This window comes from Melitaea cinxia, chromosome 3, assembly GCF_905220565.1.
Source record: "Melitaea cinxia chromosome 3, ilMelCinx1.1, whole genome shotgun sequence".
NCBI classification, from domain to species: domain Eukaryota; kingdom Metazoa; phylum Arthropoda; class Insecta; order Lepidoptera; family Nymphalidae; genus Melitaea; species Melitaea cinxia.
In genome coordinates, this window is record NC_059396.1 from 1,608,937 (window position 1) to 1,630,603 (window position 21,667).

Genomic DNA, 21,667 nt, shown 5'->3' on the forward strand with positions numbered 1-21,667 from the left:
AACCTATAAAATATTTCAAAATAAATATTGTTTGGACCCTGCAGATGGAGGTTGTGCAGTATTTAATGATTACAAGTAGGTCTATATAGTCTGGATTGAAAAAAAAAAATCAAATTCAAAAAATTATTTAATGTAGGGTCACTGAACAAGGTTTATTTAATTTATAACGATAGCAAATAATAGACAATTTATTTAAAATTACAAAAAATTCCGATGAAATTCCATCGAATCCTTGAGCCATCGATTCGTCCCTGTGCTATGACGTGTTTTGGCCAGCCTGAGGATCCACCATCGATCAGTTCTCTTCCACAACGCAATCATGCCGATCAACGCCGAAACGGTCAACCTCGCAGCCACCTATATGATCCTCGTGATCCTTCTCTTCTTCCTATGGCTGCTTTATTCCGCGGTCTTCTAGAACGTCCCGTGTAAGTTTTAGTGCTTTAAAGTGATTGTGTTCTATTTCTGGTGGTTATTGAAAGTTTAAATACAAAGCGCTTTAGCGTTTTAATTGTCTTAATCGATAAGTTAATGGTTTAATATCATTTGTGTACTGTTTGAAGCATTTTATTAGGGAGAAACGTGTTGATGCTTCGAATGTTGACTCGTCATCACGTCCTTATGTTTGTGTGTCATCAATTTTATCACAATACCGTTGTGTCGATTAAAAATTTTGGCAAACATACAGAATTTGTCCGCTTGGTTTGATCATAATGAATTTATAAAAATAAAAAACAAAATTAATGCTCTCTCTTTCAAAGATAATAAATATAAAAAGCGTGTTTATTTATAATTTTTTTAAAGTAAGTATTTAGGTTTTTTGTTTGATATATTTAACACGTTCGTGGCCGGTAATTTAACTGATAATTTCGTAAAAAATCACTAAAATTTTCTATACATTTTAGGGACACTGTTATAACCGTACTGTCGTAACACATAATAAAAAAGGTATTCCTGAAGGCAGTACGGTTATAACCGTAATACGGCTAAGGCCGTACTGCCGTGTAATATATGGGAATATGCATTGCATAATAACAGTACGGCTATAGCAGTTTAAAAATAAAAATCAGCATTCGTAGGAAATATTTATTATAAAATCAATTACAGCTTAGTAATTAGTAGGAACTTACTCCAGCTCTTAATTATTTTAAATAAAATAAAACAAAAATATCAATAATAATCAATCACAGCTTATTAATTAGTAAGAACTTACTCCAGTTCTTATTATTTTAAATACAAAAAAAAAAACAAATATATGTCTGTAAAAATTAAAAAAATATGTGTATAAATCAATATTTTCTTAGAATAATAGCTTCATTTTATGTATCTCCCCTCTTGACATATTTGGCGTGCCATTCCTCAAAACATGTAGGGCATAAGGGAGTTTTTTCTCGGCATCCTTTGCACCTGTATCTTGTCTCTTTCCGTTTTTTCTTTTTAGTGCAGAGGCTACAGTTCAAATATTTAAAATTCCTCTTGGAATCAGTTGAGCACGGAATATCTTCAGGCCAGTGATCCTGACTAATTCTTACCAAATTTTCCTCTTCAAGTACCTTTTTTGGAACTCTAACTGCAGTTCGTCGACTGGAATATATGCTACCAGTTCTTATAATGTTTCTACCAGAACAACCACTCTCTAAGTTTATCATTTGTTTTATTAAATCTTCGCGATAGTCCAGAAATTCGTATTTTACATCGTTTTTAAAGTATTTTTTGTAGACAAAGAAAGAATTCCAAACAGATATATCTAAGAGATGAAAGAATACTTTCTTATACCATCGAATTGTTTTCTGTGGCGAGGAGTAATATGCAACCATTTGGTCTTTCCTATCTATTCCTCCCATATATTTATTATATTCTGAAACCTCTTCAGGCTTTTGTGAAATTTTTCCAAATCGATTTGAAACATTTATTAGCTTAGGATGATTTCTGGTAGTTATAACGTAAACTGGACGCTTATCACACCACGCTGATACGTAAACTTGCTTTTTACGACACCAAAAAAAATCACCCTTTTTTAGTTTTATTTGTGTCAGCCCCTTAGGGTTTGTCTTTCTGTTTTTACGAAGTGTGCCATTGGTGTGGGTACGCAACTCTAGTAATTTCTGACTCAAATCGACATCATTATAAAAATTATCCATGAATACGTGATGACCTTTCATCAAGTATGGTTTCAGCAGTTTCATAACTATTTGTTCGGTTTTCTTCCCATACGTATTATCATCTTCGCCCTTGCCACAATACATAATAATATTCAAAACATATCCTGTTGCACTGGTTAGCATATAAAATTTTATACCATAACGAGCCTTCTTAGATTTTATGTACTGCCTAAAATATAGTCTACCCCTGTATAAAACTAGAGATTCATCTAACGATAATTCTTTGCCAGGACCATATACACGACGAAAGTTCTCAGATAGAGCTTCAATAAAACCAGTTATCTTCTTCTCGCTTTTTGCCTCAATATCTGATACATAAATGGCTCGTAATATTTGATCAAATCTTCTAGATGACATCACATAAGAAAATATCGGGTGGAAATTCAAAGGATCGGAATACGAGAAGAGTTTTCGCCTGTTTGGAATTTTAATTTGGCCTTGTAATAAACAAAGCCCCAAGAAAGCTAACATTTCTTCTTTGGTTACATCACGAAAAGAAAATTTTCTACTATGTCGAGTATGAGGTCTGGTTGTATTCGTCAAATTATTGCCGTAAGCATTTGTTCTAGACACAACAAAATCCAAAAGATCGTTAGAAAATATTAATTTGAAAATATCTAAAGGTTGAGCATTATTAGGTATTTCTACTTTGAGTCCTTCAGATGCGTAATCAAAATGAAAAAGAGGGATCTCGGCGGCGTCCACCCACTCGTCAGTGTCATTTTGCAAAATTTTCACACGATATTTCGTGTATATCAGATGCATCATCGAATTGTTCATGGCACATTAGTATAGATGGGCTGTTTGCCCTGGCATTATCATCCCCTATATCGTCCTTAGTTGTATTTATAATTTGATCTGAAGTGCACGGCTGCTCCAGAGGGACAGTTAAAGTTGAGTGGATTCTTACCTCTCCTTCATTATCTGACACTAGAGTATCACTAGATCCGCTGAACTCTGTTCTCATCATATTTCTTGCAATTTTTCTTGTCTCTGTAGACTCCACATCTGAGCTCGACATATCATCATAATTAGGTTGAAATTCTTGATCCGATCCATATTCGCCATCATCACTGTATGGGTCCCGTTCTGGAGTCAACTCTGGAGTAGATGCATCCTCTAAAAGTTGCCTAATACGCTCACTATCTGTCTGCTTTTGTGCCATCTAAAAAAAATATAAATACCTACATTATACAAATTCAATCGATAAAATTTGTTAATATTACGTCAATATATAGCTCAAAGCCATTTTTATAGTATAACGATTATTATATTACAATAAGATTTTATCCCTACAGTAAAGTAAAATAAGTATTTATACTCACTTTCGATCGCGGAGTGCTAGAGAAATACACGTTCTGACAAGATGGCGTCCCAGGCGGCACTAACTCGTGCGTCGAAGCAACACGCATACAAACACAACGGCAAGAGCCGTAGTGTAGCTGTGTCCACACACATGTCCTAAACCGACTAACAACAATAAAATTTGCTTTTGTACATTACATTTTGACAGTACAATCGTATATGCCTCTCATAGAGTGCCAGTGAAAATGAGTTGTATATATAACTCACAGTCATTTATCTGCTTATACCGTACTGGCAATACGGAGAATTTGAAAGTTTACGGCAATAACCGTACTGGCGATATTTGTAATACAAAAAAAGCGGCCATAGCCGTTACCGCGCGCGAACGTGTTAATCACATTCTCTATAATTACAATTTCAGTAAATCAAGATTTTTTACACTGATCTCTTTTGTGTAATCGAACAAAAAACCGGCTATCCATTTATTAGGATAGATTTTCACTCTATCACGTCAATAATAAACTACTGATTTTACGTTTGACTACGATTCAATGAAAAGAATTTTTTTTTAACCCACTTCCAAAAAGAAGAAGGTTCCCAATTCTACTGTATTTTTTATGTATGTTACCTCAGAACATTTTGACTGAATCTATTTGGACTGGATCTATTTCGATGTTTTTTTTTTAAATCGAAAGGTGCTGCGTGTCATGGGCCCATTTAAATTTAATTGTCATCTGGCAAGTACTTTTCGAGTTATATCTAATAATGCATGTTTATTTGACTACTTTTTCGTCGACCAACGTCGTATTCATTATACCCCATAACTTCTCACTTGGTGTACGGATTTTAATGATTCTTATTTTAATCGAAAACTGATGCGTCTTGTAGTTTCATTTAAATTAAATCGAGATCTTATACTGTATTTATTTCATTATTTTTTCTTCTACCTACGTTGTATTACTGGAGATTAATGACCTTCGTTGCACTTCAGCGGATTTCTGGATATACATTGATTGATTGATAAATAAATAATAAGTAATAATTATTTCGTGACTAAATAACCAGAAATTAACAGTGGAAATATTTTATAATTTAGAATAACAATGATATAACTACCTTCTTAGATTACAATCAAAAAAGAGTTTTATTTTCGAAAGTGTTTATCTCTATATTTTGATAAACTATATCCGAGGCTATACAGCTATATGGTTTGATAAAACTTAAAATTAAATTAATGTTAATATAATGATTAATTTAGGATAGAATAGACCCGTATATGTCGACTATTTTAAGTTAGGTATTAAATAAAATCATCTTAACGAAATGTATTTATTACACATCCTATTCATTCTTAAGAATCAAGAAACATACAAATTATTGATTACAAATAAATAGTCATAATCGAGGTTTAAGAACGAGAAGGAATAACAAAATTGTAACTCCAAGCTTCCGACTGCGCAAGTAAACGTCTCTTTTTGGGTTATGGTATTCGTATATATGTTGCAGTCAGAACTCTTAACCACTCAAAAGTACTATTGACTAGCAAAATCAGTCAGAAGTACTTTTGACCGTTTGCTTTAGTCAATAATACTTTTGACTAAAATAACAGTTAAAAGTACTTTTGCCCAATGGAGCTGGTTAAAAGTACTTTTGACTAAATGATTCCGTCAAAAGTGGTTTTGACTGGTTGTATCAGTCAAAACTCTTAACAATTTAAGGTGGTCAATAAAAATAACGACAAACGCACATATAAACTTTTATATTACTCATTATTAGTGGAGAACGTGCTGATATTAGAACAAAAATGAGTGACTACGAAAAGAAAGAAGGCTTTTTGCAAATAATTTTAGCGATGGAAGATACGAAAGATAGTCATTTCAATGTGATGACAAAAGAAAAATTTGAAAAGTTTGCAATGGATGTGGAAGACGCGAAATTTAATGAAAAGGAAACACCATTAGTACAGTAGACTACAACGCTTTAACACATTGAAGTTTGTGGTATAAAAAAATTAGTTACAAACACAGAACCCGTCAAATATTTTTGCCGGCTGAGGAAATCTACGACATTATTGATGCTGCTCATATTTCTATAGGGCATGGTGGTCGCGATAGACTTAAGAATAAAACGGCAAAAAAGTACGCTAATGTTACAAAAGAAATGATTAATGTATATTTATCAATGTGCGAAGTATGCCAAAGGAAGAAAAACAAGAAAAGGATGGGTCAGGTTTAGAAACCAATCCTGCACACTGAAATGAACATCCGCTGCCAAGTCGATCTGATTGACATGCAATCGCAAGAAGATCGCGGGCATAAATTTATTATGGTTTATCAGGATCATTTGACTAAATTTATTCACATTCGAGTTAATAGTGCTTTTGACTGACGTTTTTTGCAGTTAAAACTACTTTTGACGGAGAGCGTCAGTCAAAAGTATTTTTAACCGCGAATTTGCAGTCAAAAGTACTAATAACCAATAATTTTCACTCAAAATCACTTTTGACCAACTTGTCCAGTCAAAAGTACTTTTGACTGATTTCGCTAGTCAATAGTACTTTTGACTGGTTAAGAGTTCTGACTGCAAAATATATAATAAAATTCGACTAACGATATGTAATAAAAATAATCTAGTTTCAAAAGATTAATCATATTAATGATAAAGATGTGTGGAAATTTTGTAATAAAACACAGTTTATATATTATTTTAAAAAGAGTAACTGCGGTATTTCTCGCCAATTCTTCTCTGCAGAAACTACATTCCAAATCGGTGGTAGCTTCACTTGTAAAAATAATAATCACTTTTATAAATTTAATTTGTTAAATGACGAATCGAAAGTGCTTGTGAAGTAGTTATTTTTGATTTTGAGTTTATGGTATTCGCATGTATCAAAATCGCACAAACGATTTCGCCTGAAAATAAATTTGAATTTTTTCTATAAAAAAGAAATTAATAGCTAAAGATTATTATTATTATTCGGTGCAGAATTCTATTAATGATACAGATGTGTGGATTTAGTGACGCTGTATTTCATGCGAGATATTATTAATGTTTTTAAATTAAAATACAGTTTTTTATTAACAGTAACTATTTGAGACGAGTCTAAAGTTTATTGCCGATTCTTCTCTGAAGAATCTATATTCCGGATCGATGGTAGCTTCACTTTTAACCATAATTGATAATTTAATTTGTAAGATGACGATTCGAAGATACTTTTGAAGACTATTTGCATAAAGTTGATTTTGATTTTGATTACCGCTCAAAAGCGTTAACCGTACTTTAATCCTAAGTTATGCTAATCAGACAGCCCACGAGACTATAATTATTCTATTTGTTGTCATCATTATCAATGCACCAAGATAGAAACTGATAAAACGATCTTGATCTGTCAACGACATATCTATAATTAGAGTCATATTTATAAATCTGGATATTTGGCTTGAGAAATGGGCGTGGTGCGTGGGCGCGCGGTGGAGCGAAGACAATTTTCTGTCACTAGCCAGTTTTCTGGAGCCACTTGTCCAGTGTACCCGTCAAGATGCCGAACCACGAGACCACGAGCCTGATCGCCACCTATCTCATCCTGGTGCTGCTCCTCGCCAGCCTCTGGCTGCTCTACTCTGGAATGTTCTGAGGTGCCAATATTCCAAAAATTTAATTTGCGAAGTGATTTTTGAAATACAATATGACTAACAAACTAATTATAATTGCGTTTGAAATAATACGGTACCACGTGACGCAATAAAAATGTTTTTTTTTTTTTATAATACATTATAAACAGTACGAGATTTGAATAAAAGAAAATAAATAATATTGATGTGTCCCTGAAAAAAAAAAACAAATATGGCCGTACGATTCGCAAGTTCAGCTAGTTAGAAATAATTAGGAATACCACAAACCGATTTCACACGAGATAAAAAATGTAATGAACGTTTATTTTAATTACCGTAAACTATGAACGGTAATAAAATATATTTTAAATATCCAAAACTCGCGTAATGTCTTGGCAACGTTGTATTGTAATAAAATATTAACCGCATTATAAATATTTCCTATTGCCCAATAAATTTGATTCGATACGTACGCAATATCCGTTTCATCTCATATTTTATCGATAGTAAAAACTCTAAATAAATAATGAAACACGTAATTAATTTTTAACATTTTAATTATATAATTATTTAATCAACATTTTGCAAACAGCTGGTGCGATACGGGATTTTTTTTTAAGTTTATTACTGCTAAATTCTGTAAATTAAAAAAAAATAGAATTTATCTACAGCAAGACTAGAAGAGAGCAAATAATCCATAAAACTACCCTTATTTACTATTAATAATAACGTATTTTTTATTGTAAACCATGAAAAATAATTGAAATTATTTACAAAACAAGAAAAAGTACAAAAGACGGCTTTATGGCATAAAGCATTTTTTTTCCAGGCAACATTTAGGTGGAAATTGAAAAATAAGAATTTAGTAGCTGTAGTGCTGTACTGAAACAGAACTTATTGGTATAAATAAATTTAAAACATTAATATCAAATTAAATATACGATATTTGTTCGGTTAGAGCGACAGATAATGTGTTTTTAAAATATAGATTGTAGACGTCTTATGTTCAACGGAAGAGCATTCCACAAACGGATCGCTATGATAATAAAGTAATAACTATAAAAATTTGCGGAGTGTATGGGCATTTTTATTATTAAGACGTCAAATATTTGTTATATAAATATATAAATACATGTTATCTGTGATCATAACTAAGTACGAAGTGTAATAATATTGTTATTAGGAGCATTAGCAATTTAAATCTGGTCATAATTTAAAAAATAGATTTGTTTATCTTAACAATTGTTTATAATTTATCTAAAAAAATCGAAGTTCTTTGCGACTTTTCTAGATAGACGCTTTCGCGTAGATCCTGCATAAAGATTTATAGAATTATTTAATTATTATCATTTATTGTTCATACGAATTCTCATATCTTGTAGAGTCAGATTTTTTTTTTAATTGAAAAGAAAACATTTAGGCATTCAATATAATTATTCTGGATTAATAGAAAAAACAATTTTAGGTATCCTATTAATTTTTATAATTGTTTTTGCTAGCAAATGAAAAAAAAGACTTCATTTACATCGACAAATATTACAACGTAAGTAGACGAAAAAATTAACAAACGCACTAGTCGCCACTACGATTTTTGTAGATTCCCCTCGATTTCTCTGGAATGCCATCATCATATCCTTGTTTCCTGATCATAGTACCCTTGGAATCGAAAAAAATTTGGAACAGAAAAAGAATCGTCAAAATCTGTTCATAAACGATGAAATTATCCGCGAACACACATAAAAAATATAAATACGGTCGAATTGAGAAACCTCCTCCTTTGTTGAACGGTTAAAAATGACTACAATATCGTTATGAAATAAATTCACATAGCCTTCACTTCAACACTTATATGTTATATATTTCGTATTCATACTTATATATTATATATTTCGTCAACAGAATTAATATGATATCATTACAGACCTAAGTCAGAATCGCACCGCATCTATAAATGATCACGCCTGTGTCTCCTCAAGAAAACATAACATTCCACTGGATATCTAAAATTACCCGCATAATTCTAACGAAACACACAAACGATCCGTAGCGAGAATATTATATTAAATCTAGCAATGAAATATAGTTTTTATTTTTTTATTTGTATATTTGCCAAATCGTAAAATCAAAACAGAATGGTTCGTATTCATAGCAAAGGCTAATTTTAAAGGCTAAATTAATTATTATGATTTGCTTATTTTTTGGTTTTACTCAATGAAAAATTTGATGTTTAAACTTTTTGAATATAATTTATTAATGTAAACATTTATTACAATATATTAAGCCGCGTTTACAGATTAAAAATGTAACATTATTACAAAAAAAAAAAACTACAAATATATGGTATTACCTATCATAATAGGTAAATAAGGTATCCAGACCATATTTACTTCGAGTTTTACTGAAACAAAAAACCTTGTAAATATCTGGCAAGAATTGTTTAGTTTAAAAAAAATATACTCAATTATATTATGCGAATTACGCACGTCTTGTTTACAGATTGTAAAGAGTTAAAATATTAGATTGAATTTTTTATAAGTCTTGTTTATTGTAATGCTGTTGAACAGCAATCTTAAGCCGCTTCTAAAGCTGGTAACAAATCATTACACATTTTTTTGTCTTAACTGTCACTATGCAACAAAGATATTTTTTTGGTGTAGCAAAATTTTAAGTTTTTAATATTTCACGGTCACAATAATAACATTTACTACTAGTTCAGGACTAACCACGATTTTGAAACTCCCGATATTTCGGAGATGTTGCAGACGCCCTGCTCATGGATTTCTTAGATCGTTATTTATTTATTTGTACAAAAATCCACAGCTTTGCTAAGGATCATGACATGATCAAATGCATAGTTTACGATTCTATTATTACGATTCGATTATATATAGATTTAGTAAAATTCTTAATCATTGGATCCATTAGACAAATTATTTACGGATATTTTGTCGCAATCGTAGAACAGTCGGATTTGACATTTTTATGAATGCATGTGATTTTTTGAAAAAACCAACCATATTTAGAAATAAATTTGCAAGTCATATTATATTAGGTCACGTGTCGAGTCGGCGGCGTCTAAACTACGGTTGCGGGTTCGATTCCCGCTCGGAGTGGAAATTTGTGTTTATACAAATATTTGTTTCCAGTCTGGTTGTTAGTCCTTGTCGGTCTCCCCACCGCACCTCGGAGAGCACATTAAGCCATCAGTCCCAGTTGATACCATGTACATCTGATAGCGATCGTTACTCATACTAGGCAATACATCAGCTAACCCGTATTGAAGCAGCTTGGTGGCTTAAACTCTGATCCACCTCCTACATGGGGAAAGACGCATATGCCCATCATCATCATCATTACAGCCTATACAGTCCACTGCTGGACATAGGCCTCCACAAGTTTACGCCAAAAATAACGTGAACTCACGTGTTTTGCCCATAGTCACCACGCTGGGCAGGTGGGTTGGTGACCGCAGTACTGGCTTTGTCACACCGAAGACGCTGCTGCCCGTCTTCGGCCTGTGTATTTCAAAGCCAGCAGTTGGACGGTTATCCCGCCATCGGTCGGCTTCTTAAGTTCCAAGGTGGTTGTGGAACCTTGTTATCCCTTAGTCGCCTCTTACGACACCCACGGGAAGAGAGGGGGTGGCTAAATTCTTTAGTGCCGTAGCCACACACCACATATGCCCAGCAGTGGGATATTATAGGCTGAAACGCATAGCATCATATTCATACAAAACGTCGTTTCAAAACTTCTAAGTTCTCTGGTATAAAGTTACAAATTTGCAAATCCGTCCTTGTTCTACTATTGACGATTTATCATTGAGCTGAGTAGAATCACAAACTGCATTAAACAACTATGGTCAAATAGTAAGTAGTAAAACTGTTTTTCTCTATCATGTAAATCGAAAGAAATACTACAGCTGCTTATAATTTACAATTATTATCATTAATTTATTCATTATCGTTAATTTGAAACTCCTGACACAAAAGTCCGGAGTAAAATTAATGCATTATCAGGGTCTTTGGAGTTTTAATGCTGAGGATCTATTACGAATCTTAAAATCGTCAAGAGGTTTAAAAGCTATTTAAAAATCACAACCATTAATTTACTTGATACGTGTATTATTTTATTAGCTCGCAAACGAAAAAAAAAACCGACTTCAGTTACATCGACAAGTAATACAACGTAGGTCGACGAAAAAATAGTCAAGTAAATACACGTTATCAAAGATTACTCAAAAAGTTGTAATCAGATCTCGATGAAATTTAAATGTGACCACATGATAAACATCATTTTCATTCATTTAACATTCGATTAAATAATTAAAAATCATCAAAATCGGTACACCCAGTAAAAACTTATGCAGTATAATATTACGTAGGTCAACGAAAAAATAGTCATGTAAAAACGCTTTATTAGGTATAAATTCAAAAAGTAGGTTTTAGATTTGAAATTAATTTAAATGGGCCCAAATGACACGCACCACCTTTCGATTTAATAATAATAATTTAAAAAAAAATTAAAAATTCGGTCCACCCGGTCAAAAGTTCTGAAGTAACATACATTTAAAAAAATACAATCGAATTGAGAACCTCCTCCTTTTTTGGAAGTCGCTTAAAAATAGTTGCATATCGCTCCCGGATTACAAATACATGTCATGCAGAGATATCCACTGAAAAATGGTTATATATAAATATTCCATTTGATTATGAGCATTAATTATGTATCAGTCCATTAGATTGAAATCCATTTAGCTTGCTATTATTACTCCAAGCTCTTCAGTTGCATTGATAATATTTATATAACAAATGTAAGATTTATTGTAACCTATATTTGTCGTACTTTACGATGTTGGCTTTGAACCACTTGACGTCAACGCACTCAAAGAAAAATAAAACGAAACAAAATATACAGATTATAAAAAGAAAATGATCAAAGTGGACACATATACTCGTATTTTGGAGAATTCTTTAAATTTAAAAAAAAAACATCTCTAATAGCGTAGAACATCAATTATTCAGAGCTAAATTTGCGAGACAAAGACTTGACGCTAGTCTTCACAATAAATCACGAGTGAGGTATTTGGACAGATTGTCGAAAACATTTCAATTTCAATATAGATTGAGAAATTCTGATGAACAGACATCGCATATTTTCTGTCATCTTGACTTATTTTTCACATCAATTCTTTTGACACGATTTTAAACCTGACATCTGTGATTTTAATATCCATTAAGACGTAGACGTGCCATCTTTGTGTTTATCTTATAATTGTTAATTTTTTTGTCATTTTACACGATCACTCGGGGCACTCATATTATAATAAACTTGCTATTTTTTTTTACATTAACAAAAAAGGTAAACAGTAATTTATTACGATAACATATCGACTCATCCGTAGAATAAAGTCCGATCTGTAGATTTGATAGTTTTCAGTAGAGGCTAAAGAAGTTGTTGACTTTTGTAACTCTTAAACGGTAAGACTTGACATTTTGATTTTTTGGTATGTTGTTACATTGCCTCTGTCTTGTAAAATGCTTTGTAGCGTATATTTTTAAACCGTTTATTACACGAGATAGTGAGTTCTATGTTACCATATGACGTTTTACTGTGGAATAACTTGGGTCCGTAGTGTATATTATACATTGTTTTACGGAAATGTCTAAAATAAGTGACGTCCCATATTAAAATGGTTCGTTTTTTGTTGGAATTACCCATACCTTTAAGAGTCCTTTGTGAATAATGACATTGAAATATAAAACATAATTTTAGCCTAATTATAACTAAACTCTAATGTAACTAAATAAAAGACGAAAATTTTATTTTAATTGTTTTTTAATTTAAAAAAATCACAAAATAGGTAACAAAACCATTAGATGGCATCACTTTGAATAGCAATCACATCACAGTTAGATTCGGTTAGAAGTTACAGATCGATGCTCCTGATAAAACAAAATAAATGCTTTAATTATAAAATAAACAATAACATAGTTTTTTCAATAACATTGAGTCTTTATCATTTTATAATTAGAAGCACCTAGGCGAGGATCTATACTTTACAATTAAACTATATGTATACTATAACCTGGTGAATTCCTGGTGACGTAACAGTTAAAACTTAAAATAGTAATTGAATGGCATATCGTATCATATTATTTATTGTATGGTAGGTAACTAGTAAATAGGGAGCCTAGAAGAATTACAGTAAGGACTTAAATATCAGTCTTAAACTTATAAAGGTACGTGGTATGTATTATAGAAGAAGATAACAACAGATAAAACGCATTTTTAATATCATATCCAAAATTGACCGTTCCAGCGGGGATCGAAGCTGCACCTCCAGCTAACTGTGTCAACATGTTACCATACAATAAATAATGTGATGCGATATGCCATTTAATTACTATTTTAAGTTTTAACTGTTACGTCACCAGTTTAAAGTATACATACAGTTTAATTGTAAAGTATAGCATAAGATATTAAAAATGTTTAGAGTTCCCTAATGTGCGGGTAATACAAAAATAAATAATACGGATAAAACGTACTTTTAAACATTTCACTAGTGACTGAACTCAAAATAAGTCACTTAATAATCAGCCTTATTAATTTATCAATCACTCTTACATCGTAGCCTAGACGTGTGTAGGTAGGTACACATACTTAATAGCAAGGAAATATTACGTAGACAAACAATAAACTACGCTGTTGAGTGCTTCTATAATTACTTATTAAATGCTTTGCAACCTGCTTATCAGTGTGGTGTTTTTCAAAGATTCTTTTTTCTGGACATTCATCGCACTGATCCTTTTTGGGAATATGAAAAGCTAGATTGAAGTTTTAGTTGTCAATTTCACGATACTGGCGTTCTTTTATAGCCTTAGATGCGTATTTCTCTGAGTCGAACCATTGAAGATATAATTTGAACATTTTCCCAATACTAAGTCCCCTTGTAGGTAAAGTTTTTAGCTGTTCTTACGGATATAATGCGATTCAATGGGTACAAATGCCCGAACATGGTCACAAACACTTTGTTTCATTGCATAATTTATAACAATGTTGTGCTTTTCGTGGCGACCCCGTCTGTCCTCTTCTAATATAGCACTTCCATCGTACTTCTTCCACGCAGTCTTTAAGATAAGAGTTGAAACTGCAAGACTATAAATGAACAAAATTTGTTATACTTCAATTTTTTCGCAGTCGTGGGATCACCTGTAATCAGCGGGAGATAATACTTAAAACTATGTTTTCTATTATTAACAGTGTCATTGTTTAGGCATCTTTTTTTCTTTATTTTATCGGAATATTTGAAAGAACGTTTGTAAAAGTATTTACACGATGGTCCTATTGTTTTTACGTCTACGTACTACGTACGACTTTACCGTTTTTTGTTACGTATGTTTTACTAAAGTTCTCAAAGGATTTGCGTTTAAGGTCTGTCCATTCTTTTGGATACCTCTGCCGTTTTCTAGTCGTTGTAGTAGGTGTAGTGTACGAATACGCCTGCTCTTTCGTACTAAGGCAATTGCCTTAGTACGAAAGAGCAGGCGTATTCGTAGTGCTAAATGAGGACGAAGAAATCAAAGAGTCTACATGATTAGCGCAGAATATGGTATCGCAGGACTTATTGACATTAGTAGGAAACGGAATGGGAATTGGCACTGATAGTCTCAAATTTATCGGAGTAAACCTATCGTCAGTAACTTCTAAGTCTTCAACCTGGCTATTGGCGAATTTTTGAAACTAGAAGGTGCTTCCAAAGAAAGTGTACTAGGTTGATAGCTGTAGACTCTCTCGGTAGATAGATCAGACGTGGCATTCGGCATTGAGCTGTCACAGGTAATTTCTTTGGTTCCATTATCTTCATGCAGGATTTCTTCCTGTACGTCAGCTACTTCCTGACAAATTTCTTTTGCACCAGGAGGCAATGATGACGTTTGATGTGTCATAGTGGTTTCGTTATCATACACAACTAAAATTAAAAGAAAAAACTGTATTTATTGTAGGTATTCATAAAATACTATTAATATAATATGTTAGCAATTAATTGAACAAATGTTAAATTAAAAATATTTATAAATAAAAATATTTTCAAACGAACAACGTCCTAACTGATTTAATTTTCCCTGTAACAACGTCCCATCTTAATATCGAACCGATGAATCGAATCACAGATTCCGTAGAAAAACGTCTGATAATCACATATAATGCTTCAAAGTTCAATTTTGTTCGTATAAAATTGTCCCAATATTACATAGGACTTCTACTTTTTACTATTTGTTATTACATTAATAATGGCTACCAAGTGAATATGTATTACGACAAACGCATTTTCGTACTCAAAATGCTATTTCACTACCCCTCCGTCAAAAAATGTCTTATGTAAAAATCGATCGCCCACAACTAGTAATTGCGATAAAAAAATACATATAAATAAAATTTATTAATTTAAGACCTAAATGTTATATCACGAAATAATGTAACAAAAAATCGTCAACCTACAAGTATTTACGCTGTTCTTCGTATAAACAGCATCATATTCTGTAAATTTTGAATTAAGATTAAGCTCTTCTGCGTCATCTTTGAGCATATCCAACATTTTCCGAGATCGCAACATCTCTGAAAATATGTTTTTTCATGCAAAGTACCGATAAATTACACTTTTATAATTATCAAAGGGAAATAAAGCTAAGCGCATGCCACAAAAACACCCGTTTTTCCAACGAACAACGGCCAGAGTGACGAACGGACGGGGTGCTCGCGCCGCTCCTGCTGCCCGCGCGCCGTCGCTTGATCACTTCGTGCGTTATTACGCGGAGCAAATGTCAGATAGAACGTTATTCGATTCTATATTTCCGAAACTAAATAAAATACGAAAATTCTAAAAACGTACGTCTGTAGAGTTCGAATTGCTTATCTCGTCTAGCTATTTAGCCCGTTTTTGCTTTATGATCACATCGGACTCTGTTCTACGGATAAGTCGATATTAATTAAAACTTCTTCTAAAAAAGTTGTATTTCACCAAAAAATATATAGAGATTTAAGTCAATTTGCGGTTTAAAATGCTCAGTCCATACTAATCTTAAAAAAAGTAGCTCAAATATTAAAAATCAGAAAATATTTAGTGTTCATTAAAATATATACCTTACACATATATGTCATGATCAGAAACTTTGTTTTGAGGATCATAAGATCCTATCCTATTCTCATCTGGGGAGGGGGGGGTGAATATTAGGCGTTTATGATTATAGTAATTAGATACATCTAATTTACCGTCATAGCACATCAAAGTATATTCTGGAAAACAAAATACAGCTTATTCTTAAATAACTCCTCAGTGACAACAGCTATGTTACTAATAAAAAGTCTGTATATTTAGCTCACATGTTTATTTGTATTTTTATAAATCCACCGTTTCGTCGCGCGGCGCTCTGAAAATATGCGTAGACAATAATATGACATAGAGACAGACAGTATCGTCAACTCTAATTTATGAAGAAAAAAAAATTGTAATTTTATAAAATCTTTGACTGGTTGAAAATTCAACTCGACAGATAAATTAGATTAGTCACGTCAAAAAAATTGAAGAATTAATTTTAGGCAATGATTTCGCATAAAAATAATTGTCGCTTGTTCTTCATTTGTTCGTTTCTGAGATGTTCATGAGTTTTTTAATAGCGGAAGCTCGCTCGATCCGCTACTTTGTATTGAAATTTTTTAAGCCAATACCAATTTTCCATACGTTTTAAGTTAATCAATCAACCATTCAACGTAAACCAATGAAAAATGGTTTTTTTCCGAGACTATAGACAGTTGTGTAAATTATTTATAGTAGTGATTCCGGAGCACGGTTTTGTGCTTTATATAAACAGTTACTGTATCATGTGCGTGTCAAAAGGTATAGTAGAACGTATTTCTTATGGTACAAAGCAGCAAAGTTAAAAATGTAAATATTTTCTAATATAACATGAAAAATTTAAAGTTTTATTAACTGTGGCGTATGTTGCTAGGAATCTGTGGAAAAATGTCACACAAAAATGTTTTTTTTTTATTTTGTTTTTTTTTTTTTTTTATAAACACATACGCACGAGTTCCAAGATGTTTTAAACTGGAGCTGGCTGGTACAAATTACAAAAAATATTTAATTGTGGTAGGGCCCGTCAGGAAAAATTTGCTCAAAATTTGGAGACCAACTGGAAAAAATTAGCCAGGGCTACTTGAAATGCGCTGATGATTTTATGCATTATTCTTAGCTTGGTATATGAATCCTTACAAATGAAAAATACTTCACAAATAAGGCAATTTTATGAAGATAAATTAAAGCATTTTGACCCATAATTTAGTAGATGATGAAAAATTAAATTAAATGACGCACCGCGCTTAAATTTTTTTTATTTCATAGTTTAATATAATCTTAAAATAAAAGGTTTTCATTCATAGAGTCAATTTAGTAGTGCCTAATAATATACAACGTACTCGAAGCAACGCTTCACATCTTTACCTTTCCATTATTGTACCTATCTACTTTATACCTACTATATACGCTATAGCTACTATATACGGTATTTTATATCGAAAAGAATTTTCAATTGTCATTTTTTGTTATTTACTGATGCTCAATGGATTTTATAAGTCATAAAAAGTATATTTTTTACATAATTTTGTTAGAAAAACTACTTTCAGTAAGAATTCTGATCACACTGTTAAAAATTTCTTTGGTAAACTTACTAAAAATGTGTGGGAAGTTTTAACGCAAAACAATTTAGTAAATTTACTAAACAGAATGCTTCAACTCAATTTGAGAAAATTACAAAATGTTTTTGGAAATTTACCAAGCAGTTCCAGAAGATTTAAATAGTAATTTTATCATACAGTTTTGTAATTTTACTCAAGAATGTATCATGAAAATGCTTAGTAAATTTACTATGCTGTTTTGTAACTATACTACTTAATTCACTTGAATTGAGTTTGATAAAATTGCAAAATATTTTTGGAGATTTACCAAGCGGTTACAGAAAATTTGATTAGTAATTTTACTATACAGTTTTGTAATTTTATTCAATAATTGATCATAAAATTAATAATAATTGATTATAAATTTTTTTTGAAATTTTTGAAATGCCATAACTTTGGAACGTGTTGTTCGATTTTGACGTTCAAGACGGCAATCGACGAAGTTTTTTGAGGCGTAAAAATGTTACAATGAGAGCGAAACCGATGAGACGTACAGTCTCCATGTTATCCTAAAAAAACGCTTGTTTTTGAATTTTTTCGATTTTTTTGGTTTTCGATATCTCACGAACGAATCAACCGATTTCGATTTGTACAACGGCAATCGACGCAGTTTTTTGAGCACTAAAAGTGATGTAAGGAAAACAAAGTCGATAAGTCTCAAAATTTCAAAGTTATCTTGAAAAAACGTTTTTTTTGGAATTTTTGAAATGCCATAACTGCAAAACGCGTGGTTTGATTTCGATGTTCAAGACGGCAATCGACGCAGTTTTTTGAGGCCTAAAAATGTTACAATGAGAACAAAATCGATTAGACGTAAAGTCACTAAGTTATTCTAAGAAACGCTTGTTTTTTAATTTTTTCGATTTTTTTGGTTTTCGATATCTCACGAACGAATGAACCGATTTTGATTTGCAAAACGGCATTCGACGTCGTTTTTTGAGCTTAAGAGCTGATTAGGTTATGGAATTGATCGGTGCAATAGCCAAAAAGTTATTCTAAAAAAACATCATTTTCGAAAATTTTTTTTCGCGGTTTTTTTTTAAATTTCTCAAAATCTACCGAATCGATTCACTTCAAATTTTCAGGAAGTCTAAGTTGAGTGGAACCCTTTCGAATGCCACGAGTCTCGTTTCGATCGGTCAAGCCGTTCAAAAGTTATAAGAGGTTTACATGCGTACACACACACATCCACACAGACATACAGACACCCTCGTAAAAATAGTCAGGGAAGCTTTCTAGGGCCTTTAAACGTCGAGATATGATGAAAACTCGACTTTCGAAAAACGGGGTAAAACCAATAACTTCCCGATTTTTAAAAAAAATTTTAATTTTTTTAGAGGGAAGTTAAAAATGCTTTATTAATCATAACTTTACTATATATAATTTTCAAATCAAAATTTTACATATAAATATGATATAAAAATATTGATAAATTTTTAATAATTTCAATAATATGTAAATAAACATTTTTTTTTGTAATCTTTCAAGAAACTATGGTAAACCGAAATACTAACAATTTTGGTTCATCTAAAAAAGTAGTTACCCTATTATACCGTTAATTATACAAAACACTGTATAATTTTACAGTCAAAATAATAAAATTAATGAGAAGATTATTGAATTTCCAATGAATTCATTAGAATTCGAATTTAACTATTGTTTCACAATCTTACTAGACCACAGATTAAATTAAAATACGCACAATGTTTGTAAATTTACGAAGCTTGGAAACGAAAGTCGACAGCGTGTTTAGTAAAATTAAACAAGGCTAAAGAAAAATAGTATTTTTTAGTAATTTTACAATACATTGTGTAATTTTACAATAAGAATAGTAAAAATACCAAAAAAATTTTTTGAATTTTCAATAATTCCATTGTAGTTTCAATTACAATATTGTTTTGTAAATTTACAACAAAATTAGTAATTCAAAACACAAACAATGTTAGTAAATTTAAGGAGCTTGGTATCGAAAATTGATAACCTGTTTAGTAAAATTATACATGGCAACAGACAAATAGTATTTTTTAGTAATTTTACAATGTATTGTGTAATTTTACAGTTCAATTTGTAAAAATAATAACAAAATTTGTAAATTTCTAAACACTTCACAGTAATTCGAATTATAAAATATTTGGTAATTTTACAAAAAAATATAGTATCTCAAATTACTAAAAATTTTGGTAAATCTTCAAAGTTTGTTATTAAAATTTAATAAACTGTTCCGTGAAATTACAATACAAGTAAGATTTATACTCTAAGATTGTAAAATTAAAGCGCATCTTAGCAAATTTTCTCATATGTCTTGGAAAATTACTCAAAATGTGTTATAATTTGAATTCATACACACTGATTAGTAATTTAGCCATCTCATGTTGAGTAAAAAAATGATAATTTTACAAAAAATTTTTACAGTGCATAGTATATATGTGCAATTATTTCTTATTTCATACAATTTGTGCCGATTTTGTTACGTGATAATCAATATCAAATATTAAAATCAATTTGTTGTAGTAATGAAAATTAAATAAACGATTTTTTTTTTCAGATGCAGTCGAGGTTAAGACGCTAAGAGCCCAAACACAAAATGGCGGAAAGACAAACGCTATGAAAACAATTAAATTTTAAGAAACCGTAATTTTAGTGTCTAAGTTAATACTATTTTAAGCATCGTTATACTCCCAAGCATTTAATTATGTCGAATTTTTTGAACATCTGCTGAAAAGCTAAACTACAGCTACGACCGCTAATGATGCGATTTTAGCAATTTTTATGGAAGCGAACACCGAATTCAGTGCTGGGCATTCCAATTTATATAAAAAACACTAAAAAAACGCGAGAAAGACAACTATGTAAAATGCCAAAATTAAGTTCAATTAAAACGTTAATTTAGTAACAAATGTCGGCTGGCGCAGTTCAAGTATTAAGAATGTTATCGTTATTATGAACTAAGATATTTTTAATAAAGTTATTTTTAAAACTCAATTACATTATTTACTACCTTTTTCCAAAAAAAAAAATATAATTTAGACAGCAAACTTTTAGTAATTTAAAATATAAATGGCGTAGGCGTATAATAAAGAACGGCATAAGATAAGGACGACGCGTTGGCGCAACGTTCACAGCACTGGTTTGTGGCTGTTGCGCTGGCGGTTGTGGGGTCAATCCCCGCAGATGAAAAACGTTTGTTATTGGACAAGACACGACAAGCCGTCGTCGGTCCCGGTTGTTATCATGTGCCTGGTAGCGATCGTTACTCATATTAGAGATTAAATCCACCAACTCGCATTGGAGCAGCATGGTGGATTAAGCTTTGATAGTTCTCTTACATGATGAAAGAGGCCTACTTCCAGCAGTGGGATATTACAGGCTGAAGCGAGGCGTATAATTATGATTAAGTACCTACCTAAATAATATAATCTTTAACATAGCACACGAACTCGTTTTTTGTTAAGGAAAGCAATTTAATGCTTGTGTTATAGTAACAGCCGATTGATATAGCTACATATTTATTTTAACTATAAATAAAACATTGATCCAATTGAAATAATAAAAAATACTAGAATAATTTCCCATGAAGCTGGATTCAGATGGCAAACGACTGTTAACGGTATGCCGAAATAGTGCTGTTCGTTGGCGTACATCCAACTAAACTATCTGTAATTCATAAAACATCGCACGGAACCGCTGTGAATGAACAAGCTCTCATCTAGGACGGCGATGACATATTGATCACCGAGCGCCGGTGAAAATTAACTGTTGACAAATATTATCTTCAGACAAATATTGACTAGACAAATATTGACAAACTAAATTTTAATAGTAAATTATATTTATTGAGGTATGTTTAGATTCGTTAGC

At 31.7% G+C, this 21,667-nt stretch overlaps 1 protein-coding gene and 2 long non-coding RNA genes across 3 annotated transcripts; 1 reads left to right on the plus strand and 2 right to left on the minus strand.

Moving 5' to 3' along the window:
• Positions 1–1,319: 1,319 nt before the first annotated feature.
• On the minus strand, positions 1,320–2,942 carry LOC123669688 (piggyBac transposable element-derived protein 4-like). The gene has a single exon (XM_045603278.1). It carries the CDS (start codon positions 2,940–2,942, stop codon positions 1,320–1,322), a length of 1,623 nt encoding a protein of 540 aa, XP_045459234.1.
• Positions 2,943–3,220: 278 nt separating this feature from the next.
• Positions 3,221–3,552, minus strand: LOC123669282. Its single transcript, XR_006745730.1, has 2 exons — positions 3,488–3,552; positions 3,221–3,327 (listed from the first exon to the last, which is right to left on the minus strand). It is a non-coding gene; the product is annotated as an uncharacterized LOC123669282 (long non-coding RNA).
• Positions 3,553–6,890: 3,338 nt separating this feature from the next.
• On the plus strand, positions 6,891–20,786 carry LOC123669281. Its single transcript, XR_006745729.1, has 2 exons — positions 6,891–7,102; positions 20,355–20,786. It is a non-coding gene; the product is annotated as an uncharacterized LOC123669281 (long non-coding RNA).
• The last annotated feature ends 881 nt before the right edge of the window (positions 20,787–21,667 follow it).

Excerpts from the sequence above, each read along its gene's own strand:
- LOC123669688 (XM_045603278.1), bottom strand. The coding sequence starts at position 2,942 with ATGAACAATTCGATGATGCATCTGATATACACGAAATATCGTGTGAAA.